We start from the raw sequence: 22290 nt of genomic DNA on the forward strand, positions 1-22290 counted from the left end.
AAGAACAAGGAAAAGAAGAAAAATTAAAGCAGCGACAATAGAGAAAAATCACACTAAATGTGAATGCTGGTTTACACCCATATTTCATTTTCAACAAGTGATCGAGTCCTAGCTTATATGAATTTAAACGAGCTATATTTACAGGCTCTTGAATATTTATGCTCTATTAAAGGAATAACACTGTTTGCTGTCTATGCAAATGTATATAATGGCAGGAACGCCTCAAAAATGAAGGGCCAGAAGAAGCTCTGTTAGTGTTCCAACCTCAGCCCTTCCCAGGCACTCACTCTTCTTTTGCCTTTTCGGCAGGGGAAAGAAAAACTCTCTAAATTCATCACTAAAGTCATCTTCATTGTTAGCATCTATTTCTCTTTCAAATTTAAACACATGGTGGCTGGACGTTACAGCTTTTGAAAGCAGAAGGCTCACAGCGCCACTGATCAGGCACTCATCCGCCCATCCTGACAGGGTACCTTACTGAAGATTTGGACTCTGAGCTTACACAAAACAGCAGAACATTCCTGCTGTTACATAAGGGACAAAAACCGACAGCACAGAGAACAATTCTGGTAGTTTCTTAGCATTATAAAACAGTTAGAAGTCATGTGACAGAAGGTTTTCCTCATGCTGATAGAATGGTAATTTTTATTTTCCTTTATTAAACTGTCTTTCTAAGCTTAATATATCATGTAATATCTTGTAAATAAAGAATGATGTCAATGATTTAAAGAAGTCATGGATTGTAGGAGAATCCTGAAGAAGTGAGCTACTTTTCACAGCAGAAAGGCACACAGTGCCTTGAATGACAGTACAAGATGCAATCCCAGCATTCAGGGAGCAGTCACTGCTAATTTGAAGTCAGCCTTGGCAGCAGGAAAAGACTATCTAAGAACAAAGATCAGTAGTTATCCCTACCTCAGTGATGCTGCATGTTTCCAGCATATACAGCACTCTGAGTTCAGTCTCTAGCATGTTAAAGGAAACATAAAAACAACTTGACAGATATATCACCGTTACATCACAACTTTGTAAAACTCATAAGCAATATGGATTAATCAAGTCCAGTTATTTTATTTAAATACTAGCATGTCTAGCATCACCTTATAATAAGCAAAATTATTGGCATAAAAGGAAAGCAAAACCTAAAATTGTGCCATATTTATATATACTTATATCTAATAAATAAGGACACAAAGAGGAAGGAAGGTGTACTCTTACTGTTCCTATCCATTTAATAGATAGGAAAGGTCAGACCTGGTGATATACAGGTATAATCCAAGTCCTTGGAAGGCTGAGGCAGGAAACCTTAAGTTTAAAGCAAAGCTGAGCTACATGGCAATCCCAACCCAATCTCAGCTATACAATGAGACCCTGTCTCACAAAACCCAGAAACTATCTTTATATATCTATAGATAGATATAAATATGTACACATACACACTTATAATGGTTAAGTATTTTTTAGAAGTGTTAAGCCATGTGATAGTGTAAGGAAATTAAAAGCAACTGCTGAAATCTAAAGCACTGGAAAAGAACAGGAATGAACAAAAGAAAAATCAAAGGGAGGAGAGATTATCAACGAGCATTCACCTTTTCTTAGTGAAGAATGAGGTATACTAAAAATAAGGATGAATGCATATGCAGTGATGATCTGCACATGGAGAGTTAGGAACGGTAATGTTATCTTATTGGGGCAAAATACTGAATGAGAAACCAGAACTAAAACAACACAGAACTCCTGCACTTAACTTTACACGAAATAAATGTTACAAACTAAAAACTTTAGGGGAGGAGTGGGCTGTGTATGTGCATAGGTTAAGTTTTGTTTGCAAACCACAAACTGCCTGCCTACACGGTCAGTTTTGAGCAATAGATTCTAAGAGCCAGTTTTAAGAAAGAGATTTTTCAAATGCCAAATTGCCTTTCTGCTCTGAAAGAGCTGAGGGGTAAAGTCTGAAGGATTTGCAGAGGAAGTACATGTAGTGTGAAACCTCGTGATAAATGGCAGAGCAACTGCTTCTGCCCGAAGTCTAGGTAACTAATACTATAAGAGATACCCACTGATTTTACTTTAAAGTGCATTTGCATCTAACAGACATAATAATAATGATGTGCTAATTACTGACATTGTCCTCTCCTGATCAAAATGCTGAGGAAACTTGCAGAATATGTAAGCATGAAATTCACTTTCCCTTTTATCCAAAAATGTAAGCAGCCCTGATCTGTTACATAAGCTGCTAGAAAATGAAGAAAACATTTATTTTATAAACTTTCCGCTTTGTAGTTTATATTATTGAGGTAGTTTTTTTTCTCTTAAAACATCTAATACTTCAAGCATATTCTACAGTAGTATTTTTTTTTCAATTTGTTTGTGATTGGCAGTTGTGATTTCCAGAGGGGGAAATATGAAACTATTTGGCACTTATAAATTAGTGAATTGGTGCATAACAATTCATACATCTAATAATGAGCCAAGAAGAAAAATCTTTTTCTCCTGTTCCATTATGTTGAGTTATGCGTTTATTTTTCTCTTGGTGTGATACAAGTGAGCTATGTGTGTATATGTATGTACATACAACTGTGTGAGTGTATGTGTATGTGCATGCATTTATAGCAGTATACACTTATAAACTGTATATTCCTGAAATAAACAGAAAAAGAAACTCAACAGCAAGCTGTGACTTTATCTTTGGAACATTTTTCAATAAAATGTTAACTCTATGCATGAAGATTTACTTGTCCCATTTATTAATATATTCTTCTAATATATTGATGATGATCTTCAGGACACAAACTCCAAGAATTTATTATTCCAATTGTCTTGTAAGATACTATGCCCCTAGAGTATAAAATATCAGTAAAAACATTATGTTAAAAATGTACTTTATTTGAGTGAGTAAAGGGTATATCCTCTCTCATATTTCATTTCAAGGAGACAGACGACCTTAGCAAAATGGCATCTAACTTAGACGAGCTATGAAACGTTCGTTATTTCATCTTGTTAAAAGTAGAAGACACAAAGAAATATTTAAGGAATCCATTAGGTTTATTTGTTTAACCTAGCTATTAGTTTAAATTAATGTCATTAACATCATTAGGTGTAATTGTCTACATGGGAAGTGGTTCAGTTAATAACAGTAAACTGCTATTTAAATAAACACAGAACATTTAAAGCACTGGGAATTTACTGTGCTTGCCTAATAGTTCATCTATTTTTTTCTCAGAATAAGCATTTATTTTATCCCATAACTGATAGAAATATAGTCTTTCAAGACATTATACCCTTCTCCAAGTGGCCACTTCTAGATCAATTTCTCTCCTATTCTTTGTTACAAAGAAAGATCTTACTAAGTAGAGTAAGCTTTAATAATAGATTTCCGTTACTCAGTTTCAATGATAAATGCAGGTATGTAGCTAAATATTATATTCAATCAATTCTTGTACTTAAGGACAATCATAGGTTCCTTTCTGAAGATTTAGATTTTCTACAAAACCAAAACAAACAAAAATCCCCTGCAATTTATTGTTTGTGGCTCCAGTAGAGCAGCAGAGGACTGAGGGTCAAACCCCTATTGGTGAGGTACAAAACTAAGAGCTAATTAGATGATACATTAAGCTGAATATAGCACACTATGGGTCCTTTCATAGCTGCTATAATTTTTAAGACATCAGCAGTGATACATAATATCATCATCAATAGCAAATCATTTAAATACACAAAATTCTGGTTCCTAGAAAATGCTGATATTTGAGATGAAGTCTATAAAATACCTATGCATACTTAATAAGTTTTAACTGTTTTTTATCATAGATAAGAAATAAAAAGGTCTATAGATCATTACTTTGAACTAAATTCAAGGTTGAATTGTTCAACTATTAGTTCAGTGGTTCTCAACCTTCCTAAATCTGTGACCCTTTAATACAGTTCCTCATGTTGTGATGACCCCCAACTATAAAATTATTTTTGTTGATACTTCATAACTGTAATTTAATTATGATTGCAATGCAACTATCTGATATGCAGGATATCTAATATGTGACTCCTGTAAAAGGACTGTCTGACTCCAAAGGGGTTGCAACCCACAGGTTGAGAAACACTTCATTAGGTTAAAAAACATTCTATATGCATGAGGCTGAAGAAATAGCTCAGTGGTTAAGAGCAGACTGCCCTTGCAGAGGACTCACATTCAGTTCCCAACACATATGTCAAGAGGTTCACATTCACTTGTATCTCCAATTTCTATGGATCTGAAGCCACTGGACCCTACCAGCAACTGCAATCATGTTCATATACCCACAGACAGACACATGCACAAATATACCCACAGACAGACACAGAGACACTTCCACATTTAAAAATAAATCTTCTATTTTCATTTCTATATGTGTGAAAATATCTGCTTTTCACATATTAACTTATAGCAATACCCTAGGACACATGTCCAACCTATAAATCTAATTTTTGTAAGATACCTTTCAGTTGATATGCTAATAAAAACATTTTTCTGATATTTTCCTCTGTGATTCATACATTATAATCATTGAGAAAACTACAGATTATAAATCTGTCAAATTTCTCATAAAAATATTATTGACACAGAATGGTTATCAAACAGAAATCATTAGCAAGAAATTATTTTATAGGTTAGTTATAATTATCTTAGAGAAGAAGGCTAGGACCTGTATAGGGAAGTCATCCTAAATAGAAGATCATCGATTTATATTATGACACTGCCTGTCAGAAATTCATGCCAATTTAAACTTCTACGAGAAATATAAAAGGAGACCACATAAATGTTGTAATAGCTTAATTTAAAATGTTCAAAAAATTATACGCTAAATGCACAAATAACTAAAACCTGAAACAGAGCTATTGACTCCATATTCTTCCTTTCATTACATTTCATTTTACTTACTTTTACTCTTCTCCTTATTGAAAAATTGACATTTCGAGGTACTATGTGTACAAACAGTAAAGGCCGAAGAGAAGCAAAAACCTGTATGATTTTAAATGACACTCACGGGTGTTCTAGTTTGAAATTGTGATGAGTCTAATTTTACATATTATAATATTTATCCACATCTGGCAAGAATAGACAAAGATTGTTTTTACAAAAAAAAAAAAAAAAAAGGAGCTGGAGACCATGGAGATACTCACTCCATGTCTGTGTTATTGTCTTTTTTCATATGTATTTTAAAATGTATTGTAAGTAAGTATGAGATAATATACATATAAAATCCAAAATGAGAAATGTTCTGACATAATAAGGCTATAGATATCTTTCCATTTACAGGCCTCAGGGAATACATTCTAGAGTTTTATTTTGGGGGGTTGTTTTTTATTCAAACTAATATTTTAAAGATACAAACTGAAAGCAAAGCAATCTACCTTTAGAACAGTTCTCAGTTTCAGTATACAGTAACTGTAAACACACTTCAGACCTTAGTTTAGAAAATGTCGTTCATGCTGGTAGAGCCCCTTCCTTCTCAATAGGTTGATAATAGAGAAGAGGCCAGGCCTGTATTTCATGAGAAGAAAGAAATGAGAAAGCTGGAAAAAAAGACAGAAAAAGACTGACAGAGAATGTGAAAGTGAAAAGGAATAAGAAATAACTGTTTTCATGAAAACAACTTCCTCGGGTATGAAGCACATTACTTTTTTGTGTTTTCTCATCATTCCCTGGCCAGGAAAGAGACGACAGTACATGGCAAAAAGGAAGGCACAGTCAGGGGTGGGGTGTGACCTGCTGTCAAAAGTCATAAAGGAAGGCCTCAGAAGGAGCCCCAAATGCTTTTTCAAGGATGAACGGGACTTCAGGAGCTGATCAGTAAGGTCACAGAAGTAGCAATGAAAACTACATTTGTGTTTAAGGTCAAATATTATTAAATAGTGGGACATTGCAGGGGGGAAAAGTGGACCAATGTTTAAAGCTAAGTAGACTAGTATCAGGCAAGGAAAACAGGACTTCAACAATGATATATATGCATTGAATTTTTTTTTTAAAAGGCCATGGTTAAGATGAAAAGATTTAAGTGCCAATATGAAAAAAATAGGGATTTTCTGTAGGCAATTAGGAGCACGAAGCTTCTAGACAATAAAGGAATACTGTATATCAGTGCTTCACACATCACACTCAGACTGCCATTTGAAGAACTGGAATAAAAAAAGAAAGAGAGATGAAACAGAATTGGAATGCAGTGTGCTTAAGAAAATAGGAGCAATTACCTAGAAATCATCATAATGTGAGAAAATATTCAGGTTTATATCACCTTTCCAAATATTCTGAAAGTCAATTAACATGATCATGCAACTGATAAAACTGAGATGGTCCTCCATAATTACTCAGGTACTCTGGGGATCCTGAAGACTGAGCAACCTGATTAAAGAGCAGCCTTCCACACTTTGTGATAGTGGGTATTCATCCCAGCCTCACCATGATCCTGTTTCTTTACATTAAAGATGTGTATGAGCTAGCAAGTCTGCTCAGCAGGTAAGGATACTCTGCACTAAACCTGTGGTCATGAGGTGGAAGAAGTCTGTCCCTGGCAAGTTGTCCTCTGATCCCACAGTGTCACAGACATGAGCATACACCCAGAGGTGCACAAAATAAATAAAATGTATATCCACATCATGTACACATTATTGAAGTAATTTGTTATCATTTCAAATATATATATTTGCTCTTCACATTAGGTAACAGTGTTTATTGGGCTGAATGATTCAGTGACAACTCTCTACACTATTAAATTAGACATGTGAATTGCTGACTATCTGTTACTAACTAAAAATCAAGTAAACAAAATCTATGAGCTGTTTTACCAAAAACCCCAAATCTTTCTCCTTTTACATCATGTAAAATATACTTGCATTTACCAATGTTGCAGCAATTATGCAGAAGTTAATGTCGTTTTAAGACCATATTTTGAAGACACAATTTAAGTTAATCTTGTGTGAACTATATGATTTCCTATAACTAATAATCATAATTAATTATAGTATAATTAAGTATGCTAATTATAATATGTAAAAGTTAATGTTCTAGATACCTTTAATGCAGAGAGAACAAAATATCACTGTATCAAAATCATAGTAATATTTATAGCTCCAGCTATTTTCCCTAAATATGTGTATATAAATTTTTACTTGAGTTTTCATTCAAAATTGTTAAAAAGACAACTCAAAATTTTTATATAGGATCACTGATATTATAATAACCAAGTTCAATTGTGGTGTGAAGCCTTAACTTTGGCTACTCAAGTTACTTCCAATATATCAAATATATATATTGTTTGAAAGGAAAATGGCTGTGTAAGAGTTATTTTTTTTTATTTAAATGCTCTCCTCTGTGTTATCTGAGTTACAATGCTAGGTTAAAGGATAATTCACTGGCTGTGGACTACACTATATATTTTCACTCATTCATTGCCAAAAGATTTCTTTACCTAGAATACATCATACTGCATTATTAATAATAAGATAACACTACACATTCATTGATTATTTTTTATGTCCCAGATACTATTCTTAGGGTTTAACATGCATTATTTCATTCAATTCTGACAAGACCCCTATGAGGGAAGTACTATTTTTATTAGCCCCAATTTAAACTTAAGGAAATTAAGGTTTAGAATGTCCTACTTTAAGCACCTGGTAAGGTGTGGATCGAGAATTTCAGAATTCTACAATTTCTGCATGACAGCAATTTACATTGTAATACAGAGTACATTTCTCTTAATATTTACTTAGCAATACAATACATTTCAAAAGACTCATTGGATATCATGAAAATTGATGGTACAAATCCTGTATTACTTGTCTGTGAAATTAAAGCATGGCCATGGTATCAGAACTGTATATAAAAAGCAGATTTTAAATATTGTTAATGCTTTTAAGTCAAATGGATGTTTTAAGTTCTAGAATGGTATATGTTAAAAGTTCATAAATCATTTATCACTAAAGTAATATCTCTGTTAACTTATCAAACGAAATTATAAGATACAGATGTGAATAAAATCCCTTTAATAAAAACTATGAATCAAACATGTGAATTTGTATTTCAAATAAACAGGAGAAAATTCCTAAATTTTTCTTTTCAGAAAATGTAATTAAGCAATATAAACACAGCAAGCAAATCACATTTCTATAATATCATCATGTTTTTTACAGTTTTGATGATATAAACTCTATGCTTTCAACCAGAAAGAACATTTCGAAAGCAAAAAAGATATGACTTCTGAGCCAAATAATTATCCAGACACCCTCAATAAAATAAAATGTGATTAGTTCTGCAGCAACTAATATCTATACACTGAAGTCCAGAACAGACTTTAAAGAAGTAAGTAGTATAGCTGAGGAAAGACAAAAGTAATATCAAGATCCAACACGCTCGTCTAACCTCTCTGACTTAATATCTTAGAGATTCAGCTTCTTAGCAAAGTTGAAATGATTAAATGAGAAAGTGAAGGGCCATCATTTCTTAACATCTAATGCAAATTACCTACAGTGATCTATGGTGAAACTCAGCAACACATGTACATAAAGCAAAGTCATACAAAAAATTAAAAATGTAAAAACATTTCAGGATATAATTTTACTAACTTTCTCACATATATTGTAAAAAATTATAATCTAAATTTTTAAATGACTATCTTCTTTACTTAGAAAAAAAAAGTTCGTTAGTTTTCATTCAAGTTCTAACTTAAAGACAAATTTTCAAAAGGTAAATTTGACAAGAAATCAGAATTATATATTTTAAAGTAACTGCAAAGGTCTGTTTTAAAACACTATATTACTTAATTATTAGAATTTCTTCATGTACTCAGAGAATTATGAGAAATTCTTCATGTATTCATAGATTTAAGAAGCATGTGGCTTTGGAAACAGAATTACTTTCTTCAAGGTCAAGAAAGGAGCTCTTATATCAATTAACAAAGATTGTGATCAGTTGGTACAGTTACTCACTTTTCTCATTATCCTGGAATAAGCATCACAATGATGTGCTAGACAGCCCCCAGATAAACTGCGCTTTAAGTGGCTAATCAGTCACATTTGGCTAGGGACATACCAGCATCCCCTCTCAAGACATCAGTGTTCCTCAATACGGGACTGGATTTGTTTTCCAACTCTTAACAGGATCATTGAGAGGGAACAGGAGGAATATTATAAAGGCAAGCCTGGATCAAATCCAGAACCAGGCACCCTCACAGCCATGCGCTGGAACCCTGCCAAGGAGCAGAGTGTTTTCGCAAATGAGCATAGTTCCTTCCTCAAGTATGTCACCAATTCATAAAACCTACGAAAGTTTGGTCCTGAACAACAGGTCACTCATTTACAATGCGGCAAATATAAGGCCATATAGAAGCATCTTCCTTCTTCGTGCTTTTAGAATGGAAAGAATACCTACTGTCAAAATGCAGTTCCACCTATGACATGGCAGGACTTCGTGCGGATAAAGGCGGATGGGTTTTACTTTAGTTTTAGGTACTACCGTGGAGTTCACAGGTGACAGTAATTTCAGTTTTCAAATTTTGCACTAATTTCTTAAAACCAAAATAATTATTTGTAATAGCACCATGTTTAGCAGAATGATTTTGGTCATTTGGAAAAAACTGAGGCCTTTTCTCATGGTAAAATATACCTGCAAACTACAGGTAAAGATATGTATTAAGTTCTCCATATAAATATGTACAATTCAAATATATCCTGCTAAATTATACCAAAAACAAAAAACAAAAATTGTAACTGTAACTTTCATTTAAAAAAAAAAAAACCTTAATTCTTAAAAGAACAGAACCTTTAAAATTATTTCCTAGTCTTCTATCGGACAAATTAATTATGACCTTGTACATATGCATTCCTGCTTTGCTACTTCTTTCCCATTTATAATTGTGCCAAACTGAAATTCTTCTCTCACATCAATTCAGTGATTAGCATTAGCTTTTATTTTACAGGGGAAAAAAAACTGTACTGTTGCTGTCCAAATATTTAAATAACTGGTACAGCTGGACTCAACATTACTTTCCAGTAGCTGTTGCTATCTCCTCCTGGAGAAGAACATGGCCATTCATCTGATTAGTTCACTAGGCAAATGATTATATTTCCCCAGGAAGATCACATTCTGCCAAGGGAGGACGGCAAATTTTTGTATCATTGTTCTAGTTCGCATATATGGAATCCTAAAGACTTTCTGACTGACTACTGTCATGAGAAATGAAGGAGGATAGTGGATGGGAGGGGCAAAAGAGGATGCTGTGTTTGCTAATGGGACCTAAGCCTACAGAAGCTCCTTTCGTTTGCTCAGAGTTCACTTTACAGTGTTATCTACGGTGCAGATAATAATTGAGTGCTGGGGAAGGACTACTTTATATCCGTCCTGGTAATCCACATCATGGATTTAGCTCTTCAAACACGGCTGAAAAACACAAAGAGTTCAGCTTTATCATCCAAAACGTGTGTCCAGTAAGAGTACAACGTGAGTCATAAATGTAAGTTTTTAACGTATCACCTAGCTGTGTCAAAAGGAAAGAAATAAACATTTAGTTTTTTTTTTCTTTAAAAAAACCAAGGTCTCACTGTATCTCATTGTACAGCCTTGAGTGCTGATGCAGACTTAGCTGGACTTAGTCTTGTCACTTCCCGCCTCTGCCCTCAGAGGGCTTGAATAACAGACATACACAACTGCACCTTACGTAACATCTGTATAGGTTTGACGCAATGGTAGATTTAACCCAGCACACCTAAATTTAAATTATTATTTCAGAATATATTGAATATTGATAATTTCTAATTGTGTATATTTTCTTTTATTCCTTTGAAACTCAGTATGCAATTTCTACTCACAGCAGGTCTTGATTTAGAATGGCCATTTTTTAAAGCCAAAGAATCATACTGTAACTAAATGAATTATCAGAAATATAAATTTTGTTTTGACTGTCTATCTGTTTGTGTTGAGACAGGGTTTTAGCAGGGAGCTCTGCCTGGCCTGGAACTCACTATGTAGACCAGGCTGTCCTTGAACTTGAGTATTCATCTGCCTCTGCCTCCAGAGCACTGGAATGAAAGGCGCAGACCACAACTCTTTGTTTTGGATATCTAAGTATTTTTAAACTATCATTTATTCTTTAAATGTTCTTATAAAATTGGAAAGTAAGAATGTAATTCACATGGGACATGGGACAACTTGCTACTATGTGGGAAACATTAAGATCAACAATGAAAAATAGTATTTGTTAGGATTCTACATGCTTTATGAAGGAGATTACTATAGTAATGTTGCTAAAAATGTGGGCCCAAGAATACGAGTATGTGAAGTCTGAATCTAGACTAACACAATTATTACTACTGTAACAGTAAGTGGCCTATTTGTTTTCCACAGACGCCCTTTTCCATTGTGTGAAACAGGACAAGTCCACCTACCTCAGTAAACAGGTACATAGAAAACAGAAGGGTGAGTACCCAGAGTAGCTAGCAGACAATGCAGATAGTTATAACAATTACTAGCTGGAGCTATCTTTAACCTAACTAGTCATTGTAAATATTGGAGTTATGCTGCTACTTTAGCAGTTTAAGGAATACATAAAAGTCATTTTACAGACTATATTACGCTTTGTAAAAAAATGCTCATGAGTCATATAACTTTGCATATTTTTCAGAACCTACATTGCAAAAGATGGTACACATGTTGCTATTTTAAATTTTTAAAATTGGCCAATATTTAATCACATAATGCTAATTAAGAGAAAATTGAGTTTTAGAAGTAAAAGGATTCCTGAAAATATACACTATTGTTGTTCAAAAACAAATATGAACAATTCAATTGCTGTATTGTGATAACTCAAACTTTACTTCAGACCTCTTCTACAAGATATGATCCACTACAGCATGACTTATCAGAAGAACACCCATTTTATTCTTTACTCCAGAAAAGAAGGACACCATTGAGAAAAGTAACTACAGAGAAAAATGAAGTGAAATGGTAATTTCGCATCAAACTTCCCTTACTTATGAATGATAATTTTAAATATCTGTGCTCTATTTGTTAATACTTGAGCATTACTAGGGTTCCTCTTTGTAAGCTCCTGTTCCTTCTATTTTGCGCTCATTAAAAGCTCAGAGGATCAGGGCTTCAGAGTGGAAGAACCCTATCTCCTTGAATGCCTACTGGCATTCCCTCCGTCCTCACCGGCTGAAGTCCACTTGCCTGGTTGCTTCTTTTAAACCTCACAGCCCAGTGTGCAACTGCTTCCTTCGAGGTTAGCAAACGTGTTAAATGGGAAAAATAAAATTTACTGACAATTGTTGTCATCATTACTATTTATTGCATATCACTAGTGAAGATACCACCATACATAGTAGTTTTATTTGATAGTGACTTTTAAGATAAAATGAACTGGGTAACTGGCCTAAAAGATTTACTTATTTGAATATTCGTTATTGTCTAAAGTATCTGGTAACTAAAAATTTCAGATTTAAATAACAAATGTTACTTACGTTCACACGTGTCCCCTTTTTGCTGATAGCCTGCTTTGCAGATACATTTTCCAATGGGTACTAACCACTCTCCTTCTGCACTGCAATGCATCCTGGGTGAATTTTCTGCCTCTTCCTCGGCACTGCTGACACATGTCCCACGAACCTCAACTAAGGAGGAAAATTCTGAACCAGTCACTGTATCTGGAAAGACAGCTAAGTTCTCAATAATGGACCAGCACTTCTTGTAGTATACTTTGACAGAAACCAATGCTATGCAAGCCCCTACATCCTGAAAGGCAAGATAGAATCCCTTTTTGGACAAAGGTCCAATCTCTCTCACCTCAGTGTTCAGCTTCATCTTTCTTTCACCAAGGTCACCTTGGGTAAAACTTTCATCTGCAGCAATGGTGTCTATTTTTACGTAAAGGTTTTCTCTTATATTCCTGCCGGTGTCGTAGTCTGTTTCATAATAGTACAAATTAAAGGTTTCCTTGCACGTTCCCAGCACTCCGGGAAGACTATTACAATCCCTCAAGGTGAATTTCAATTCTACAAAAATCCTTTGTGCGTTGCCTTTAGAAATCCAGTTAGTCCGCAGCCAGTTGTTCTGGTTGGGCTCCATGACCTGGCACACCTGGTATGTTCTTATCGGAGTGTAGTTCTCATCCAAACCACTAATTTCTTCCCACTGTAAGTTTTTTAAAAAGGGGGGAGAGGGTCCATTAGTCTTTCAGCAAAAATAAGAATGAAAACTTACATTGTATTTCCCCAATAATATGAAGAATAAGCACAGTACCACAAGTAAGGATTCCTGAAAGTCAGAGAGGGTAAAATCCCACTCTGCAGCATTTTAGGAACAGAGTATCATTTGTATTTGGACATACAATGAACATTTCATTGTTTCACATCTGCTGGGAGCATCCTAACATCTCTTTTCAAATGTAAGTCTGTAGTCTCCTGTGTGACTGCAATTTTAACAGGCTAAGGCTAATGATTCTTAAAATCACCCCTCAAAGTGTATAGATGCCGGTCAGAACTCCTGATAACTCAGTTGACATTTTAAGTGTTTGTTTTATCCTTAAACCCAAAGATGCCTACAAACATGAGGAACAAGATCCCAAATATACTGGAGTGTTAAAAACATGAAACAATGTGTTGAAATTTACAATGTGGAATAATTTGCAATCTTTTGAAAAGGAAACATTTCATAGAGCTACTTATTTTCCAGCATCATATATAAAATTGTACATAAAGCCATATATAATTATCAAGTAGATTTGACAGTAAAATTCACCCTTAGAAACAAATTGCTTTAAGTAGCCAACCAAATATATATGTCAAATTAGCAAGCTATGCATAAATTGTTTTAAAATGCCCATTTATCTTCTGATACAAAATGTAGTACAAGTGAACTCATTTATACTACTTCACAAAAAAGGGAAGACAGATCAGCAACAAATTCAGAGATGATTGGATCATGTATATTACTTATTGCTCATAGCAAACAAGTTCCGCATATCTAACAGCTTTAAAGGCTTCAGTAACAGCTCTTTATGTCCTCTCTTACTATTATTGAAATTTTCCCCAACTCACATTATGATACATTAATAATGAAACTGTCATCGACTTGTTCTGACTTTCCCAATTAGAAATGCCAGATGTAAAATATTGTGTATTTTAGATCGTAAGTCCTATAGCATCTGATAAACTATTAATTCAAAAAATGTAGATGGGAAAATATGATAATATACATTGGGTAATGATGTTCACTTGTAAAATCTAATCAAAGTATCAATTTGTTTAAAATGCTGCATGTATTTTTAAAATCATTCTTATAAAATTAAAAGAACTGATGAATTGAAGAATACTGCAACTCAGAAATGTCTCGTGAAAGAATTAGTCATGTTGTATTTACTACAAATTTATTATACCAGCCTAATATAACCAAATGTCCTCAAACAGCAAAAAATTGATTTTCATGTATGCTTCTTGGCATACATTTTTTTTCACTGTATAACACTGTACATATTTTCCATTTATTTCTTAGCTGTTTATATTCTATCTGTATGTAACTAAGGCAAATATCTCAGATCTTCCACTGGTAAATAGATTTTTGTCTCCTAAAATGAACTGAAGTTATTAAAAGGAAGGGAAAAGAGTTATGGTGTCTACCAAAAAGCAAGAGCTGCAAAGCAAAATGTGCCCTTCTGACCAGACTTCAGCTTGGAGAAATCAAGGCTGATTATTCTGAAAGACTAATCTGAAGAAATCACACACTTAATTTTAAGGGTAATTATGTCATTCCAGATATGAGAAATAAATTTTGTTACCCATGAAATAGATCTTTTTCAAGAAAGCCACGAAAGCTAATAGTCTCAGTATTTGATATTTATGTCACTGTTTTTATTACACACTTTTTAAGACTGAAAACATTTCACAAACGACACTATTGGGAGAGATGTCTCAATTCAGACAATGAATTTTATAAATATTGTAAAGTATTTTTATAATGGTATAAAATATTTTCCCATTACTCAGCAACAATACTGCTCTATGTAAACCCATGTGAGCAAGTCTGTGTCATGTAAAAAGAAATGCTGTGGATATATATATATATATATATATATATATATATATATATATATATTCAGACTTTAACTTGAGATTCTCTGGACTGATGAAATGCCCATTTGAGTCCAAAATAAAATTGACAGTCATAATTTATCATGTTGTGGATTACATGGATGAAGTACTGCAATCATTTATCAGTTTACTTCTTCTCAGAGATAAAACCATCTTCTGTATCTATTTATTTTAATTGATGGATGGTAGAAAATGGGTTGCATCTGTCATTGGCAAGACCTTATTTTTTATCTTAACCATGAATATCTTTCTACAATGTACATTTTCTAATGGAAACAATTTCACATACAAGGAAATACCACAAATTCAGTGGACTTTTAGATTGAATTTATAAATGATTTGTCACTTTCACAGAATTTCTAAGGCCAATAAAGATAACTAGAATATGATCTCAGAGAAAATTTCTGAAATTTTAATTTAACGAAAACTCTGAATACTTCAAACATGCTTAAAATGTCTCGTTTTATTATTAAATGAGAAGTTCTCCAAGTGACTTCTGCTCATGCTATGTGGAGTCTATGATTTTGCTCCTGCACTTTCCTTCTTATTGTAAAATCAGTTGAAAGTGTTTCTATCTTCATTGATATTTAATGCCCCTTTAACCCCACATTTCTTCATGCATTAAAGATAAATTTAAGTTACAATGCATTGTTTTTCCTTTCTCAGAGTCCACTTACTTTATCAGAAATAAAATTTTGTCCTATCTCACCATCAGAAATGACACATAAAGATGATATCAAACTAAATGTGAGTAATATACCTTTCTGAATATATGAAAAAGGTAAAAACAAAAGAAAAGAAAACATTTAAGGTTCTACTCAGACTAAGACAGTCTTAATTACTATTCAGTCACATTTACTGCAGCTGAATTTTGCTGTAAAATGGATATATTTCTGTCATCACTTTTGATCACTAACAGCAGATAGCACAACACAAATGTTGAGAATCTAACATTTTGCAGCAAATCTTATGTTTCAATATTGTCCTACAGTTTCAGTTACCCTCTGGAGTCTACTTTGGGCAATGTTAGAACTATTTTTAAAAGACGAAAACAGGTTTCATACTGTTTTAAAAAGAATTACACAGTTTCTACCCAGTGATTATTACACAGGAGCATAAGGCAACTGCAGAGGCTTAAGTGAGTTTGTGAAAAGATTGTTCCCTGCAATTAGTTAGCATTTATAACCTGAATGTGCAGGCATGACTGATGCCACTCACAAGAAGAACTCAAGGACCATGGGCTTGGTTTATTTTTTTTTTCCATTTCCCAGAGTTCTAAGTATACTTTCTATATTCTGAGAATTCAATATATCATGAGAAAACAAAACAATGAACAATATATTGAAGTTTTAAACATTTTAAATGTATGCATGTGAATCGTTTTCCTAGGGGGAAGCTTTTGTTTCTTACTCTAAACAGATATGATCCTATGGTATGAGAGATGTACCTACCCCACTGGGTGGAGAGGAAATCCATTCCAATTCTGTTTGTTGTGCTTTAGAGTCCAGTAATAGTACTGAAAAAGAAAGTTTTATTTCCAAAAGTTACAAGAAAATTTTAAACACATCTCTAAATATTTTAAGATAAATCTAATTTTCATGAAATTATTACTTTATGACAACCCATTTATGTAAATGAATGGTGCAATGAATAGCTACATTGTATAAGCATATTACACTTTCTGGAGGGCACAACATATTAAGAATATCCATACACTTGGTATCTTTCAATTAAAATATAAAAATAAATTTTCAGTGAAACATTAACATGAAAGTGGGTGTAAAAAGCTAAAATCGGATAAAGTGATTGTGCAATAACAACATACAATGGAAGTCAGTAAGTTCTCCACATTTCACAACATATACCGACGTGAACATAATAACCTAGAATTCCTCACTACTTTTCAGCCAAGCTCTACTTTTTAATATTCTGCCAGCAATATTTTCTAACATCTCTTGACGATTGGAGTCTAATGTTTAAAGAAGAAAGAACTCACAGCACTTTGCCTTCTCCCAAAGTGAATTTAGAAAGCTAAATCCACGTTAAACAATGTTAGCATGAGAAACAAGTCCCTGTTATCTGTAACTTGTGCTTTTAAGCTAGTCAAGCCTCAGCTTCCGTATGTTTTTTTTTAAACTGGAAACATTTCAACATAGTAGCTATTCTCGAAACGGCTTAAACTCTAAACTGACTTCTACAAACAATTGTATTCCATCTTTAGACTATCAAAAGGCATAATTAATATTTATGAAAAGTATGATTAAAGCATTATTAGTATTAATGTAAAAATTCATTAAAATGGTATCTTTTATGACACATTATCCTTTCAATTGGAGATGCTGTTGCTTTAAGATAATTATTCTTATAAAATGCTTACTGATCAAACTGGTTTTAGAGTTACAAAGCTCTGGTGCTTTAAAACAATATACCTGACCCTAAAGCATTTTGACAAATGGTCTATTGGTCCAGAAGTCATTGTGAATATTCTTTACATATGCTTAATATCAACCTGAGGAAAATGTTCACATTTTGACTTGAAAATATGTACTCACATAAACTTCTTAACATCACTTTCAGATTCTAGTTTTAAAAGGTGTGTGTTTTGAAAGGTAAAGAAAAGTGTCTTTAATGTTAAGAGAGCAAACAAGTGACTATATGCTCAGTTCCTTTACAGAACTCAGTTATCCCCAGTAACTGGAAACAGGTAAGTACAAAGACATGAGGTTGCATTGCTTGGTTTTATTGTTTTACGTTTAAGATTGTCAGGGGTAAAAATTGACTCCCTTTCAATTAAAAACACGCGCCACTTGTAAAATTTCAATTTATGTTTTAACTTGGAATACCAGTAAGTCTTTGGTTTAATTACAAGAAAAGTAATTGTTAAAGGCTTTTTTATTTATTTATTTTAAATCCTGACGAAGGGATGAAGCAAGCCCAAAAAAACAAATTGAAGCCACATAACTCTCTTTTGGAATTTATTGTGGGGGAGGGCGCTTCTCTACTGACAACACCCAGTGGATTTTAAGCCTACGTGACCCTTTGGGGTTGATTTTAAGAATGAAATAAACACTGCAATTACCCTTTTCTGCTGCGCCTTTACCCCTGGGCTACTTGGTGGCCAGCAAGTTAGCAGCGAAATTAGCAAATCAAGAAGCCATGGAAGGTGGCCACGGAGCCGGTGATGCATTCGGCGGCTCTGGGGTGTTGAACGCAATCGCCCCCGCGTGCTTCTTCCCTCGGGGCCCACGACACCGAGTCTGCCTCGCCCCGCTCCGGGAGAAGGCACAGGGCAGCTGGCGGCTACGAGGGGTCCGGGGCTGAGGCTCTGCGGCCAGCCGCTCGGCTCCAGTGCTGCCCGAGCGAGCATCGGGGCGGGGCGGGGCGGGGCGGGGCAGCCAGACGGCCGCGCCCGCCAACCTAGCGTCCATTACACTTCCAGACCCGGGACTCCAGGGAGTCGGTGGCGCCCAGCTCGGGCACGAGTCCTGAGGAACAGACCGGCTTTCGGGAAGCGCCTCCTCTGAGGGCGCGGCGGCGGTTGTACTGTCGGAGGAACAGCAGCAGCCGCAATTAGCTCTGCTCTCCCCAGCCACTCCTGCCGGCGTTAGGAAAGCGGGGAAGGGGACTCGGGCGGCCGGCCCCCACCCCAGCCGCCCTAGAAGCCGCGCACCTGCTCGCGGCGCTGCTGGCCGTGCACCTTAGGTGCGGCGATGCCGCGGGCCACCTCCCGGTAGCAGCGCTCCGGGAACGCCATCGCCTGATTGCGCCTGAGCGCCCCGAGCGTCGCCACCGAGAAGATGGGCGCGTTCCCCTCCACCTGCCTCTTAAACATCTCCTCTGCATCTAAAGAACTCGGGCTTGGAGCATCAGAACCCTCTCCACGTAGCACCGGAGGAGGAGAGCGAGCGAGGCCTGCTGGCTGCAAGCACCTCTCCCCCTAGTGATGCAGTTATTTATAGCTCAAACTCCTGCTGGAGTCTGCCAGAGCTCGCGCGCGGCGCTTCGCTGTGCGGGGCAAACTTTTCCTTAGATCCCGCTATTCCAGAGGAATCGGGACAAGGTGGCAGGGTGACTCTTTCTGATCGCCAAAGTCAAGAGGCTCGAAATGTGTGTTTGGTGGGTGGGTGGGTGTCTCTAGCAGACGCAGGTCCACCTGCAGACACAACCATCAGCTCAGAGACACGTTTTTCTCTGAATGGATTCAGCGTCAACACAGATTGCAGATGTGCAAAGTGAGGTCAGAAGGTCAGTCGGTTCCAAAGTAGGATACTGCACCGGGTTGGGTATGTTGAATGGACAGAGAAGGGTGGGCGAACAGAATAAAGAAAAGCTCCGTGAAATCCTAAGTTTTAGAAATAGAAGAAGCGAAGACCAATACGCTCCCTCCCTTTAGTACTACCATGACCTAAATCTAACAGATCTCTCTCCCTTTACAGCTCTGAACAGGCTCCTAAAGTATCTGAAAATCAACATTAAATACGCAGGTTGTCAGATCGGGTACCGGTATTGTGACACCGCTTAGCAGCAAAACACTTCCTTTGACAGGATTTATTTTTCCCCAGCTCCAACTACAGGCACCGAAAGGTATTTTACCTTTTGCCAGTAGTTCAAAGGAGACGCAGGGAAAAATATCCACGTACAGGCGTATCCTGTGGTCAAAAGAAACCTCCCCTCCGGTACCAAAACTGGTCCCCGGAGGCCAGGGCTTTCGCCGAGGCTGGCCCTTCGGGTTCTCGGAGTACCGGACCTGGGCCAAGTGACTGGAGACTTCTCACTCGGTGGCCTCTCATGGCAGGCTGCCGGTTGCGGCCAGCCCTCCCGGCGGCAGGTCGAGCCCGGGCCCCGCGCGTGCTGCCTCCCCTCGCGGCTGCATTGTTTCGCGCGGCAGCCGAGCGCCCACCACAGGCCCGCGCCGCCGCCGCCGCCGCCGCCGCCGCCGCCGCCGCCGCCGCCGCCGCCGCCGCCGCAGTGAGCGAGTCGGCAGGAGCCGGAGCGCTCGCAGCCTCGGAAGTCTCGGCCCCTCCGGGAAAGCTGGGGGGCGACGCGGGCTTGCACTCCCCCAGCTTTCGAACCAACTCTGACCCAGGCGCCCGCGAAAGGCCGATCGCGAAAGAATGGCCAGGCGCGGCGGCTGGAGCGGAAGACCCGAGCCGCCGGATGCAAGAGAACCAGCTCGCCCCTCCAGCCTCGCCAACCCGGACCCCCGGGCTGCCCCGGCTGGCAGAGCGCGCGCCGGTCCCCGACCACCCCGGGAGCTCAGGGCCCGACTAGTCCCGACTGGTCGCCGCTGGTCGCTCCGAGCCGCCGGCGGGGAGGGGGCGGGGGTCGGGGGAGGGTCGCCCGGCGCCGGAGGCGCGGCCGGCAGCGCCGCGGACCCGTCGGCTCGTGCAGGTAGACAGCGAAATAAATAAGTCAGAACAAACTTTGCTTTCCTCTGGCCTTACCTTCCTTCGCAGCCTGCGCCTCCCCTGTGTGTGCAAAGCTGAGCAGCCAGATGTAGCACAAAATAATCCACGAAGGGTACCGAGTTTGAAAAACCATGGTGCATGAGCAGGTTTGATTTTAGGCTGCAGTTGGGTCGCAGCTCTTTAGATGCTGTTTGCTCCGAAGTGGGTTATTATTGTTGTTATTATTGCGCTCCTCGCATCGATCTCCCTTCTGGGTCCCAGGCCGGCTGCTCCACGCTTAGCTGTTTGATTTCTCACCCCCCTCCGGTTCGTTCGCACCGTGTTTGCTGCCTGCAAGTCTCCGACTGCAGACCGGCCGCTTGCTCCACACTCCAATAATATCAATTAGGGGGGAGGGGGCGGGGCTCGGAGCCGAGAGCCTCTGCCACTCCAACTGAGTGGCAGACGCAGCCCGCCTGCCAGGCGGCGATTCCCAGGGCCGGGGGGCGGGCCCCTATGAAGTGGCCGCCTCTACCTCGGAGGCGGGGTCCTGAGCGCGAGCCAATCAGCGCCAAGCGGAGTCGGGTTGCGAGTCCAGGATTCCCTCCCAGTTCGGTTGCTGGGAAAGCGGCGACGGGTAGCGTTAGGCCAGCGGCGTGCAGCTCGGAGCATTTGGCTTTTAGCTACTGCAGCTTCACTGAGCTGGATAAACCCGAGAATAACTCTTGCGACTTACACTCTTGTATATAGCAGTGTGGCTCACGTCTTCTAGAAGGCAGAAGCGAAACAAGCCTTCCCTCACCTACCAATCACCGACCCCGACCGGGACAGTGAAATTGAGCCTATGCTTTTAAGAGTGGCTGTTACTTTTTTGTTAGCAATCTTTGCGGGTTGTATAACGCTGTGTTTTTTGTCCTCTTTCTTTTCTTTGTTTTTATTTTCTTTTTTGAAAAGTTTCAACTTTTGTTCTACAACTCAGGAGATATTTTTGGCTACCACTCCCCTCAATCTCTGGAAGAAGAAAATTAACCAAAAGTGTTTTCTTCTTCCAAACCATTTTTGCCAGAGTTTGCAAGAACCTATGACAAAAGAAACACTGAAAGAGGGGTTGGAGAAAGGAAGTCTTTTGTTTTATGCTTGCCTCTTCCCTAGCCCTATCTTCAGTTACTTTCTTCGGCAAATGGGACCTTAGAAAAACGTTCCCTGCCGTTTTTCTTATAATGCTTCTCATTTTCTGGGGTCTCGCATAGATTGCCCCGCTCCAATCGTTTCCCATTCCGCTGTGTAAATAACATTGAGTTTTAGAGAAAGCCGCCAGGTACTAAATTCACAAAACCATTCCTTCTACTTGGACAAACATTTACTATTTTCTGTAGTTAGTCCATAATTATTCCGTAATTATCGTTCTAAGGGAAGCTAAGACTAAAAATGTAACCAACATTTCCACTTGAATTCATCCAACCCGAGCTGCAAGGATAAGGGCATGGGGAAATCTGTTTTCCATTAGGCAGTGTTGCACACTTTGCAAGCCAAAGGTGGTTGACATTGTAAAATGAAGAACTTAAAAACGTAGTGGCCAAATCATCTATTTCAGGGGTCACGTTAAGTAGATAGGTCACATATTTAAGATGAACATTTTTTATTATTGTTCAATATTTCTTAAGAAAAAAAAAATCTCCTGATGGAGAAAAAGTTTGACCTCAGACTTAAGACTTCCTAGTTGACCTCTCTGGAAATGTGCAACTGGGTCCTCTGGTGTGTGTGCAGAGACTTCTAAGAGACAACAGCC

General features: G+C 37.8%; 1 protein-coding gene across 6 annotated transcripts in view; it reads right to left on the reverse strand.

Moving 5' to 3' along the window:
* Positions 1 to 20936, reverse strand: part of Epha7 (EPH receptor A7) — a 153151-nt gene extending 132215 nt beyond the window's left edge. For 2 of the 6 annotated variants that reach the window (XM_052715256.1, XM_052715255.1), the window contains exons 1-3: positions 20559 to 20936; positions 16566 to 16630; positions 12490 to 13159 (exon numbers count right to left, since the gene is read on the reverse strand). In XM_052715256.1, coding sequence (XP_052571216.1) covers positions 12490 to 13159; positions 16566 to 16630; positions 20559 to 20655 — 832 coding nt within the window. In that variant the 5' untranslated portion in view covers positions 20656 to 20936. Of the gene's footprint in view, positions 1 to 12489; positions 13160 to 16565; positions 16631 to 18193; positions 18317 to 20558 lie in introns of those variants that run through there. The other 4 variants (XM_052715254.1, XM_052715253.1, XM_052715257.1 and 1 more) reach the window with 3 other exon arrangements.
* Positions 20937 to 22290: the final 1354 nt, after the last annotated feature.

This window comes from Peromyscus californicus, unplaced genomic scaffold (assembly GCF_007827085.1).
Source record: "Peromyscus californicus insignis strain IS unplaced genomic scaffold, ASM782708v3 Scaffold_5__1_contigs__length_169319896, whole genome shotgun sequence".
NCBI lineage: Eukaryota > Metazoa > Chordata > Mammalia > Rodentia > Cricetidae > Peromyscus > Peromyscus californicus.